A 13475-nucleotide genomic window follows, 5' to 3' on the forward strand; every position below is an offset into this window, starting at 1 on the left:
AAACTTTGGATAAAAAGTAATCAAAGAATCATGCAAATTACTCTTACGAGGATTTAAGATGGCAGAACGTTAGGCAATTATGAAGGATAATTTATTTATGATAAATGGAATATTAATTATTTGGAGGAGGTATTATATGTATCTTCTGCTAATCAAGTTGCACTTACTTAACAGTCACTGTTCTTTAATGTACGGGGGAATCTATTCGATGTGACGGATCGGATCCACTGCAACCTGGTAGTGGTAAGAATTTACTTTCAGTGTACTGCATAGAATTTATATGCCTAGAGGGTACGTGAATAAACACTAGAAACATTGTAAATATAAATTTCACGTCAGACTCTTTTAATAAGAAACAAAATACTAATTTAAACGGCGAACAGTAATTTAAAGCAAGGAACTTACTGGAATACTTATGACTGGAAAGGTTAAAGCACCCGGGCGGAACCGGCTTACTGAACTCTGTTTACAAGCACGTTGCACTGACAGACTGCCCTGACGTGAGAAAGACATCGGTCCTTCGATCGTTCTCCGCTATATCTCCCTGAATTTCCCAGAGTCTATTCTGCCGTTCCAGCTTTTTCTCAGGGAACGCAGTATTGTTCATCACGATCGAGATTGCTCCTCCTTGTTTACTGGGCCGCGCTCAGCCTGTCATTCCGCCAAATCTTTATTCGTGTTCATGTTAATGAACATAATAGCCTGGGGTCCTCAGGTAACTCCTTGTTTAAACTCCACTGCTAATCATTCCTCGTCACGCTTCGTCTTGTGATAGGCTGGTCTTGTGCTCCTAATTAACCCCTCCATAATAGTTTTCTCACAGAAAGTGTCCTTTTGTTAATTAAACGTCAACGTATATTCCATTTCTGGTATACTTCTATCGTTAACAAATTTACTATCTATCCTCTATGGAAATGGTTGTTAACTATAATTATAAGCCTAAGTCATTTAACTATCTTTAAAGGAAGATTGAAATTAATATAGAATTTCGAGGTTCCTTACAAGGGCCAGCTAGAGAACACATTGAAAAAAAGTCGAAAGTCACGTAACAGTGGAGTGTAGAATGATTATTGATTAATTGACGATGTCAATTCATCTCAGCTCGGCGCGGCACAGTAGCGCATTTCTGTGAGAAGCCTCATTGAGTGCGCGACGCGGCACAGTAACGCATCGCGCTACAAGATTATCGATTAATCATTATCCGCTTGTTTCTGGTTTCGGCGGGTGCAATCGATCAGGTCTTTACATATAATCATGGTTAGAGCAAACTTATTGTTTATATGTAACAATCTTATATAAAAAGAGTTTTATAAAAAACAAGCATATAATTTTAAATTTAATAATTGCTTGCATGTTGCAGTATTCAGTATTTGTAATGCACGCCCGGCGCCGCCTTCCGGCTTTTCATATACTTATTACTTGTGAAACAAGCGCGCCTGCAGTGCAGTATGGTGCAAATAAAAAGTTAAGCATGCAATGGTTTTATTACTGGGCCGCGCTCAGCCTGTCATTCCGCCAAATCTTTATTGTTAATGAACATAATAGCCTGGGGTCCTCAGGTAATGGTTTTATGGTTAGGTGATCTTAATTGTTAATACAGCATATTTGATATATATTTAACGGGTAATACTCGTAAAATATTTGTTCCAATTTTAGGACCGTCGACGAGTCCAACTTGATGCGCTTCCTGGTAAGTAATAAACCCATTAATATATATTCAAGTTAAAACATAAAAACATTTTGCCGGTTGAAAGTTTATTTGGCAATTGTTAATGGTCTGGCCCGGCGCGCGCTACTTTGTAGCACTTGCCATCGGGTGGTCATATAATATTTCGAGACGAAAGTGGCGCGCGCTACTTCGAAGAAAATTAACATCCGTCAAGTAACATCCGTCAATAAGTTTATAACTTATCAAAACGCGCGCCATGTTGGACTTGTCTTAACCCAGCAGGCCTTACTGGCTGGGTATCGCGTCTACACAGCTTGTTGAACTTCGCGCGCGCTCGTTAGTTCATTGCATTTGCACGCTTCAAACATTCCAAGAATCCAATTGCATCACCTACCACGTAATACGATTCAGCCAATCAGATAACAAAATTCAAGAATCCGCAAAGTTAAAGCTGCGCACTTTTAAAAGGCCCAAAATAAGACTTTTCGCTATAATTCAAAATCTACGTTGTCTTGAATTTTCCTCCTGGGGAGGAAACGATATTTTTACAAAGCGAACATTTTGTTGAAAACCAGACGTTTCTATTTCTTTTATTTTTCAAGTTAGGCCCCTACCAGTAAGGTTTCTTGGGAATATTTAAAACAACTATTTCACGAGTATCACCCGTTTAAGTATAATACAATAAATTAAGTCAAGTGCGATGCAATTGGCAGAGCACAATATAAAAGTAACCGCGGAAATTGCCCACTGCTACCAATATCAAATATGAAATATCAACAATCAGTTAATACTATATACACATCAAGTCCATCATAGTGGAAAAAATTTTAGTGAAACAAATTTAAAATTTTATCCTTTATTTTACAATCATAATATAATAATATTTATAAGCCTCCGTTTTGAAAGTTTTAAATTTTAATACATTCACATTTCTATTTAAAATTCAATTTTATGTACAAGTCAATAACTGGCCGCCAAAGCCGCGCATTCTTGAAAACAGGATTAACTTGATTATAGTTATACGACTATGTAAATTTAAAACTATCCGTGGTTTTTTCTTTTAAATAAATAAGTTATAATTTTACCTAAGTCCAAAGCCAGCTTTGAAAATTTACTATTAAATCATAATATATCGTCAACTTTAAATATTTACAATGCAACAATTCATTAATCTGTAAACACGCGTACTCCAGCCCCTAAACGCATAAATTGTTATGCGGCGCGGCTCAAGCCGCGCACGCACGTATTATTTTATACTGTTTGCTGTCTAATAAATATCGTGCCAATGTGTACGTCTAAATTGTAAACGTTCATGTTTGGTGTAAAGTGAATCCAATTGGGACTAGTGACAAGGATAAGGACCCAAGTGCCTGTACGGCTTTTTCGGACCCCTGTGGACCACTACTCTTGAAATCACTCTACAACATTGAACATTTATATCTACTACGTCATTTGGCAATTATTGTCATTAATCTAACTTTCTAATTAATTGCCGAGGGGGAAGAGTAAACGCTTCACATTAAAATTCAATATACAAAATTCAAAACCATCAATACGGTATTAAATATTATGGACAAATCTATAGATCTATTTCGTAGTCATATATTCACATGATTTGCTTTATATTATCTTAATACTGTAATGAAGTACATAACAGTAGGATTTATGTTTCGAGAAAGAAAGGTTGCGGTCAAATTATTAACAAAAGTAAACAAAAGTCCATCAGGGACTCCGTGGAGTCGAAAAAGGTACACGGCCGCTGTCTGGTGCTGCTAGGCATTTATTGATCAAGATGTTTTATTGTATTGATTTATAATGATTCTATTGTTCGTGACTAATCAAGTTCTAAGTGGAGGTATAAAGTGCTGCTTAAGATACTTCGTCATCTCATGTCCAGTATAATGATTAAGATAGTATACAATACAGTTTCAGTAGTTGACCCATACAGTTAAGTCTGTCATAACTCACAATCGTTAAGTCGTCTGTCAATTGTCAAAGTCGTGTGTTTATTCGTTGAGATAGCAGTAAGATAAGATGTTGCGCGCGCGCGCGTTTAATCCCGTCGACGTGAGATGTGACAATGAAAACGCCATAGAATTATTATTTCCGCGCGTTACGTAGAGTTTACCAGTGTGTAATACTAGTTAACACTGGGTGTACACTGAGTGTAAGTGTAAGTTTCATATACAAGCCGTTGAATATTTTCAATTTTGAGTGTATCGTGAGCATGTTTTACAGTGCGATTGCTCGGTACTAGTGTGTTTGTGTATATATATATATATCATTTGTGGAGTATGGTGTAAGTAATGTTTTTGGTTGGAGTGCAGTGGTTGTACAGGGTGGGCCAAAAGTCAGTACCCATACGTTGGCCTTAATAGCTCCGCCGTGTTTTATATTTGAGAGCTGTTGCTTTGCAGATGGCATACTGTACTTACTGGTTCGAGGATTCCGTCGTCAAAATTTGAAAATTCGAATATTTTAGACCACGCCCATTCAATATTAAAACACCTATATTGTTTTCTCTGAACATGCTGAACGCCTAATTTTTTCAGAGACGGTAGATTATCAAATGTTGCATATGATCTGAGAACATGAGGCAAAACGGATTAGAAATGACGAAGTTATTAAGCTTTTTCTGTATCTCGTTAACAAAATTGACTGGGTGATTATGTGACACCGTGACACGACACCTTAATTGGGCACCCTTAACAATTCCCATAATGTTTAACGGGGTAGTTAACGGGGTCACCTTATCACGTGATTAGGTAAACCAATCACCTGATCACACGTAATGAATGAACTCGTTATGCTTCATATCTCGGTCATCTGAGAAGCTACAGTTCTAATTCTTTCAGGACAAACGTAATTCGAATGGCCAAACACAATTCAATAACATTTAGCTTGATCCGACTATCCAAACTATCACATAAATGTGAAAATGAACTTCCATTTGAAAAAAATGAACGCGAATATTTTTCGAGATGACAAATTCCTCGAGCCAGTGGTAGTACTAAGTCATACCAGAAGGAAGTATTTAAATTGGGCACTCAGTGACTGAGCTATAAAGGCCAACGTATGGGTACTGACTTTTGGCCCACCCTGTATGTATGAGAAAAGATATATGGTCATTTTAGTAACTCACATAAATCAGAACTTGAGCTCATTTGTGGCAAAATTAAGCTCACACCAATCAAGTGTATCATGCTTGAATTGCAATTCTCGTAAGGCAATTTTCAATATATTCTTAAACCCGTTTGTCGGAGTATTAAAACTTATCTTACTTGATGTTTGTCGACAGCTGTTCCACATGTAGGATGATTGGTAGATGAATTGTGAGGATGGTTGTGATGTAATGAAATAATCCTCTCGTCGTGGTGACCTGTTAAATGATGAGTACAGTGATAATGGTTCCTCTAACTTATTAATTTTGAATAGTTCTAAGAGACAAGTGTACTTGTACAGATTGTGGACCGTTAACAACCTGTGGGTTTTGATTGATTGAAATAAATTTTCGTGCACATACAGAATGAATGGTTAATAATTTAATATATATGTAGACCAAGGTCTGTGCACGGGATGCTTCCTGGAAGAATCCAGTTCTTTTAGCGGGGCACCCTACCTAAAGCCAAATTGAGATATAATAATCATATTCCTAAGAAATAATCAGAAATCGAATACCAATCAAATAATATGATATATATGAGTAGTAACCATATTTACTATGCAAAATGCCCCAACCACATAGTGTAAATTTATATAGAATTCAAATTCCATATCATCATTAAACCTCAATACCTAGTCAATATAATAGCCCAAGCAAAATTAAATAACTTCTTATATACCTTACTGTCATACTACAAATTAATTAAACATTTGAAATCTGTTGACCAGAGAATAAATTCTAAGCCTAATGCAAGTGAAATAATTTAGATGCAATAATGAATGCCTAATGTGAGTATCATTTGTCAATGTCCTTGTAAAAAAGTCTGTACAAGAGATATGAGTAACTAATATAGAAGAAAAAACAGGAAGTTGTCGTCTGTTGTAAAATAAATAAAATATCTAGAATATAAATTAGAATATAAAATAACATTCAGTCAATGTGTCGTCAATAAACTGTACAATTATCAAATGTTAAAACTGGGTGATACAGTCACCAAAAATAAATACTAAGTATGATAAGTTAATAAATTAAATGTGGTCTATAAAACTACCACTAAGTATAATAGGTCAATAAATTAAAAGTGGTTTATAAAACTACCACTGTGGGAACCCCTTCTCCAGTTAAAACATGTCAGTCATGTGCAAAATCAATCAGAATGGTAAGGTGGTAAAAAAGGGAATATCTTTTCGATGCATCAATTATATATGCCTCAGATTTAAAAGAATTAGAAGTTAATTAGTTATCGTCGACTATGATTGCAGTGTAAAATTTTTCATATGAATTGTCGACGGTATAATTAGGGTCTGTTGTTATAGATGATAGTAGCTGTTTCTTATACGAATCACTAAAGCTTTTAACATCGGGCAGATTTCGTAGATCTGTTGGAACATTATTCCAACATTTTGCCCCCAAGTATTGAAAGTTTTTATGTGATGTTTTTATGTGATGTTTTAAACAAGGGCTTGGAGTGTTCTTTTTGGTAAAAGTCCACCCCCAGTCTTTGCTTATCAACAGGTCGTGTTCGGGCACACGTTTTAAACTTCTCTAGGTAAGCTTCTCTATCCCCAAACAGAATTCTTATACACTTTTTCTGTGTTTTAAAGAGAGGTTCAAGTCGATTATTGCTAATACCACCCCACACAGATATTCCAAATCCTAAATGTGATTCAAATAGAGTATGATATAAATCCTTATAATACTGCTTTGGGACAATGTGTCGTATTCTGCACAGCTTTCCTACTTCGCATTTAAGTTTTGAGTTAAGTGACTGCGTATGTGATTTCCAGTTAAGTTGGTCGTCAATAATAACGCCTAGAAATTTAGCTTCTTGAACTCTTTTAATAACTACATTATTTAAAGTTAGTACGTTCTCGTCATTTTCTACTTCCTCTTTGGCCCGTGAGGGTTTAAAATGAATAAAACAACATTTCTTAATGTTAATATGTAATAAGTTTAGTTTCATATACTTGTACACAAATGATAGAACTTCATTTCCTTTTTCGTATAGTCTTTTGACACATGTGTCTTCTATAAATATGTTAGTGTCGTCGGCAAATAGTATAAACTTTCCTATAATTGATGAGTTACGGATGTCATTAATATAAATAATAAAAAGTAAGGGACCAAGACAGCTCCCCTGCGGCACTCCATAGACTACTGGAAGTTTCTCGGAGTCTTCACCTAGTACTGAGACATACTGGTATCTGTTCGACAGGTAACTTGCTATAAGGTTATTTGCATTTCCACGGATTCCATAATTTTCTAACTTATGCAGTAACTTTTCATGTGATATTGTATCAAAGGCTTTACTAAGATCAATAAATATTCCAAGAACGTGTTGTTTTTTCTTGAGGCAAGATTCTACGTGGTTCACTGAGTAATTTAGGGCATAACTGGTCGAGTGATTTTTACGGAATCCGTACTGGTTTTCATATAAGGAGTTCTGTGAATGAAAGAAGCTGTATAATCTATTGAATATAATCTTTTCAAATATTTTACCAAACACAGCTAGCGTTGATACAGGTCTATAGTTTTCAAGGAGTTCCTGGTTATCTTTCTTGTAAATGGGACTAATCCTTCCAACTTTAAGGTCATCTGGAAATATGCCATCCTTCATACATTCGTTATACAGTACAGTGAGTAGAGGAGTAACTATTTTAGAGGACTGCTTAATTACATGAATCGGTATGTCACTTGCCTTGCCATTTTTAAGTTCAGATATAATTTTGCTAACCTCGTCTGTTGTGCATTCATGCATGTAAATGCTGGAAGTGTTTGAAAGCGGTAGATAATCATAGAAACTAGGTATACTTGTTATGTTAATTTGTCCAAGATCATTGTAAGCGGTATTTAGGTCAGAGGCTAATGATACAAAATATTTATTGAATTCGTTTGCTATGATCCTTCTATTTGTTATCTTAACGTTGTCTATGGTGAACAGCGGCTTTATTTCACGCCGCCGTTTACCTCTTATACGATTTATTAGTTCCCAGGTCTTTTTACTATCACCGCTATTTTCAGCAAATTTACCAGAGAAGTATTCTGTTTTCACAGTCATAGGGGCAGGGATGAGGTTGTAAGAGACTTCTGACAAAGGTGGCTCATATTTTTTGTCCATTCTTTTGCCTATGTAACCTCGTAGAGCAATGAGTGTAGTCCTTAACATGGCAAATCTTATTTTAGTTCTCACATGCCTTACCACATCGCAGTATCTCCTTTTCCTTTTCCTAGCTATAAGGTCTGCTACTCTGTTTACAAACCGCTTACAGTCCTTGGACATGCTTCCAGTTGTGAGAAATAGAGCCATAACACACAATAAAGTTGTCAGTACATGATTCAGTTAGGGATTGGGTTAGGGACTAGGGTGACTGGGTTAGGGTTGAGATCAGATTAGAGTAGCACACTACCTTAAAGTCCATGGTATACAGGGTGGGCGGTTCCTTCTGGCCATCATGTATAGTCTAATTTTGGACAATTTTGCATATGTAAAGTGGTTATAATTCTGAAAAAGGTTTGTGCCACAAGTCCTAGTGTGTTAGTCAACTGCTATCTTGACATCAAGTTGCACTAAAAACAGGCCAGATCCCACAGGCTACCCACAGTGCATATAGTGCATAGTTGCACTGGACAACAGGCCCCAGCGGGCGCCTGTATTCTGCACCCCCCTCAAATTTTTATCTACCAGTCTTATTTATTTATATATATATTTTTTAAATCTACTAGTCTTTTTACTGCACTCAATTATTTCCTTCAGGGTTCACATATTTTGTTTTTTTTGCCCTGAACTTCGGTTGTAATTCTGTTTTAGTTGACTGATTCATCCATGAATTTTATTTGATTGTGGTTATGTGTAGTGAAACGAAACATAAATTGATTAAAAAGTATTTTAAACCCTACAATATAAATTTACTGGTCTTGCAATATTACATTTCTGTTTTCAGGTTTATAGCTATATGTAAATCCCTGATGTTATCAAGTCTGTTCAAGTGGTGAACAAGTTGAAGATGAGCAACAGTTCGGACTCAGCCTCCAACAGTCATGCTGAGGAGCAAGCAGTCAAACATCATCCAAGGTATCAAACTAGGTTATTTATACTCTATCATTATTATTATTCTGTGGTTGCAAAACAGGCTTGAAAGTATCAAGGGGTTTCACTATAACCATGGAAATATGATTTGAAATAAGTTTACATTGTCACGTGTCAAAACAAGCCACATTCTTTGACAGATTCTCAGGGCTAATGTAGTTTAGGGAACTCAAAACGTTAATTTTAATTACAATAGGTCTAGGTGTGAGGTTTGACAATAGATATCAAAAGTTTAATTACATGTGTTTTTTTATTATAACCAATTAGTAAATAGTAATCAACTCAGGATACTTATAGCACCCTGCAAAACATAAAAAGTACCATTTTGTATGTATATCTAAATCATTTAATATTCATTTGTGTTGCAAAATTTAATAGTTCAAACCAATTCAATGTTTTCAGTAAGAAGAAGGACTTTGTAGAGTTTGACGACATGGTGTCGGTAGAGACAAGTCCAACTGGAAGGTTTCTGAAGTTTGCAGATGAGATAGGAAGCGGCTCTTTTAAGAGGGTTTACAGGGGTCTTGACACTGAGACTGGGGTAGCGGTTGCATGGTGTGAGCTTCTGGTTAGTCTTTTGTTATATCCTATTGATGAGAATCTTTTTACTGAACAATTATTATACCGCCTTGGACAGTTTGTGCTGTTATATTATTGTCATAAACAGAATTTAATAATGATGGGGTGGGTGGTGAACCATATTTGTTTTAACACTTGACAGTGATTTTTGGCTTCAGTTTGCTGGAAGCTGATAGGTTAACTGTCATGTATTTAAAAATTATGGTCCACATCATCAGATGTATATTGGTATTTGGTGCTATTTAAGATACTTTTGGTGTGGTTAAAGATACTTTAAACGCAACTATTACTATCAGTGGGGTTAGTTAATAATGTATCCTAATTTGTACAGGAGAAGAACAAGTTCTCCAAGGAGGAACGTAAAAGGTTCATAGACGAAGCAGAGATGCTGAAGACTCTAAACCACCCAAACATTATCAAACTGCACGACTACTGGGACGACAACCTCAAGGTATCTCCCAGGTTGTCCTGGTTACCGAGCTTATGAGCTCTGGAACTCTTAAAGCGTGAGTCACCCTCCTTCTTAACATTATATTTAGTTATAATAATCATTTCTCCATCGATATCATCATTGAATACAAACTCACTGCTTCATTGGAAAACATACTAATTTAAAAATCACATGCCAACTTTATTTTACAATACTATACTTGCTTTTTATTGGCTTCACAGATAAGCTATTCCAATTACTTTGTGCATAGCACGACTATTGTGTGAAGCAAACTGAAATATAAAGTTGTAGTTTTAACAAACAAAGCTTTGTTATCTCTAAAGTTGCGTATTTCTATAGAAATAGCGTGTAAAGTGTAATTTATATTTTCATTGCCGGGGCCATTTTGATAATAATATTAGAATATGAGTGACATTAAATTAGTTATTAACGAACTAATTTGTGGTCAGGTATTTAAAAGGATTTAAGAAAGTTCGTCCCAAGATTCTGAAGAGTTGGTGTCTGCAGATACTGAAGGGTCTGGAGTTTCTTCACTCTCGTCACCCTCCGATCATACACAGAGATTTAAAGGTATTTATTAGTTGCTGGTATGTGTTGTATTGTGTGTTACATACTGTTATGTGGTGTATTTAAACTATTTGTAAACTTGTTTACTGTAGTTTGCTATAGTGTTCCGCAATGCATTTAAACTATATCCAAAGTTGAGTTTAACTATTTGTAAACTGTAGATTTAAGATGTCTAGTTTTTTGTTTATTCTTAAATCTATTTTATGTTTTTAAATTCGTGTATTTTATCATGCATTAATAACGTTTACATGTATGATGTGTGTTGTATAATATCAAACATGTATGAATATTTTTATAAACTCAAGTAAGTCATCATTAATCATTTTTCCATGCCTTGAGAAAATTTTAGTGCGCAGACAACATAACGTTTAGTGTAGATAGGATTCATATCATTTTGTTCACAAAAATGTGGATATGCAGTTAGAATTACTCTGGTGCAAGCAACCACGTTACCAAGTTAAGGTTTTTACTTTTTCTACCTATGCATGTTTCTGATATCATATTCTATATATCTCTATAAAATGTAGAGATATGTGCAGAGACCCAGGGTTCTTGGTTACAAAAACTTTTGGCCCATGGAGCCGTGTAAACTATTTAACATAGTGTAATTTTGTGAAATTTTAGTGAAACTAATATAAGTGAAATGTAGTGTACATAATGAAATGTACAACGTATTAATTTACATTACAGAGTTGTATTTCGTACGTGAAGCAGTTTCCTGTTACCGAGCCAAATAACCAAACGCAAATTTACAAACCATTAGTGTACCTATGACAGTGTTAATTACTCTACACTGCAATTATTATATAAATGATATATAATATCATTACATTTATTACCTAATATGGGTGGAGTTTATTAAATAACACAATTAACGAATATTGTACTCTCACTATCGTAGTTATGTTATAAATTATCCTAATTATGTGACATATTGACCAGACCTGCCTTGACTAAATCTCTAACTTAACTCTAACCAAATCATCTAGATCTGCATAACTGCATAACGCTGACGTACTCTCTTTTAAAGGATAGTAGGCCCTGAGATCCGAGATCCGGCGGTGATAGGATCACGTGACCCAATCAGTGACAATTAATTGTGGAGTGTAATATTGTATATAGGGTGGTATGTTATTGGAACGAAATGTTTTAAAGACTAAATGTTAAAATAAATGTATTCAATAAAGCGTTCATTCTACTGTTTGTCCAATATTGCAAAACTTTATTTTCTAAACTTACAAGACAATACACATCTAAATGTAACTCTTATAAAATATACTGAAATACTAACAGAGTAGTTAACATTTGAAGTTAAGCCCTTCAAATTATGATATCAATCGTGTTCGTAAAAGTCCAACCTGGGCAGTGGGCCAATGGCAGCTTATCTTTATCCCTCAAATACAATAATATTACACAACGAAGTGCTACCAAATAAATTAATACTACATAAAACATCATGTTACCAAACACCCTAACCCCCCAAGTCTCCACTAACACTGCCCCGCTCCGCTCTAGACAGACCATCAAAATAACGCTCCTCCCCCAACACCCCCAACAGAACCCCACACTGCCCCTCCACTGTCTCCATATTCCTGTACTTCCCATACGTCCTCAACTCCTGCCACTTGTCCACAACCTGGCTAGAGTTCTTAACCACAGTCAGTGCCGTCTCCTCGTTATCACCACGTGGTACACCACCACGTGTTATACCACGTGTTATATCCCTGATAAACCCTCTCACACCCCCTGTTAAAGTCTCCCCTGTAAACTGGTATATCTGCTCAGCAGTGCGGAGGGGATGGAGACTCATGTCTCTGTGTCGTACCATGAGGTAGCGGTCTCGTAGCCAGGCATGGTCTCTTAGTGTTTCTAGCCATCTGATGTTGTCAGTACAGTAGTTGTACATCTCCCATGTTAGCTGAACTCTCCATTGTTGGGAGGAGGAGGGGGCTATTTCTTTTTTAGAGTCCCAGATGAAGAATTTCCCTCCGTGTCTGGGAGGTAGTTTAGTTAACTGGGACAAGGTGTCGTACTAAGTGATTCATATCACGTGGGGTGACGTCATATCACTTGATGTGACGTCATATTACGTGGTGTGACGTCATATCACTTGATGTGACGTCATATTACGTGGTGTGACGTCATATCACTTGATGTGACGTCATATTACGTGGTGTGACGTCATATTACGTGGTGTGACGTCATATAACGTGGTGTGACGTCATATTACGTGGTGTGACGTCATATAACGTGGTGGGAAGTCATGTAACGTGGTGTGAAGTCATGTCACGTGGTGTGACGTCATGTCACGTGGTAGTAATTTAAGTGTCTTACCTCCGAGACAATGTCACTGGGAGAGGATGTCGTACTAAGTGTATTATCCTGATATCAGCTGTTCTTATCTGGCTTATCTTCAGTATATCTGATATCTCTCTCATTCTTATCACCTTCAGTACTGTTAATCTGCGGTACCTGAGAGCACAATAAATTATCAGACATATTTGCTTATCTTCTAAATCTCTTTGAGATCATACATATAATTCACGATAACTGTATGAATCAGTGGCCAGTGGGTAGATTTTGTACTTGAACCAGTTTGATGCAAGGAAATTTAGACATTAACTAGCAATTTGTTAAGTTGGTCCAGGCCCATGGGTGACTTGAGGCGACTAATATCGACTGGTTGATATTAGTAGATATTTGGGCTGACCCCACGTCTCACCACATTACCTGCATATCTCCTGATACTGTTGTTCGGGTTTAGTGTACGCCTTCTTCACACACTCCCTCGAATTAAACCTCGCAACATTCTCCTCCTCACTCCCACAACACTCGTGCTTCTCCGCGAAAGCAGTCCTGAATACGTTACAATTGTGTAGGATCTGCTGTAAATACAGCATCCTCAGATCAGCCTCACTGTGGTCCTCCCTTGCTCCTACTATCTGCCCTGATAATAATA

General features: G+C 36.4%; 2 protein-coding genes across 2 annotated transcripts; one reads left to right on the top strand and one right to left on the bottom strand.

Moving 5' to 3' along the window:
* The first annotated feature begins 8753 nt into the window (after window positions 1–8753).
* LOC134820058 (serine/threonine-protein kinase WNK4-like) lies at window positions 8754–10519 on the top strand. The gene is made up of 4 exons (XM_063830276.1): window positions 8754–8904; window positions 9322–9487; window positions 9830–10004; window positions 10399–10519. The coding sequence occupies exons 1-3, from the start codon at window positions 8837–8839 to the stop codon at window positions 9983–9985; spliced, it is 390 nt and encodes a 129-aa protein (XP_063686346.1). The 5' UTR covers window positions 8754–8836; the 3' UTR covers window positions 9986–10004; window positions 10399–10519.
* Window positions 10520–11987: 1468 nt separating this feature from the next.
* Window positions 11988–12422, bottom strand: LOC134819875 (carbohydrate sulfotransferase 3-like). Its single transcript, XM_063830026.1, has one exon. The coding sequence runs from the start codon at window positions 12420–12422 to the stop codon at window positions 11988–11990; it is 435 nt and encodes a 144-aa protein (XP_063686096.1).
* Between the last annotated feature and the right edge of the window lie 1053 nt (window positions 12423–13475).

The sequence above is a fragment of the Bolinopsis microptera genome, chromosome 8, assembly GCF_026151205.1.
Source record: "Bolinopsis microptera isolate Bmic1 chromosome 8, MBARI_Bmic_1.0, whole genome shotgun sequence".
Classification (NCBI taxonomy): domain Eukaryota; kingdom Metazoa; phylum Ctenophora; class Tentaculata; order Lobata; family Bolinopsidae; genus Bolinopsis; species Bolinopsis microptera.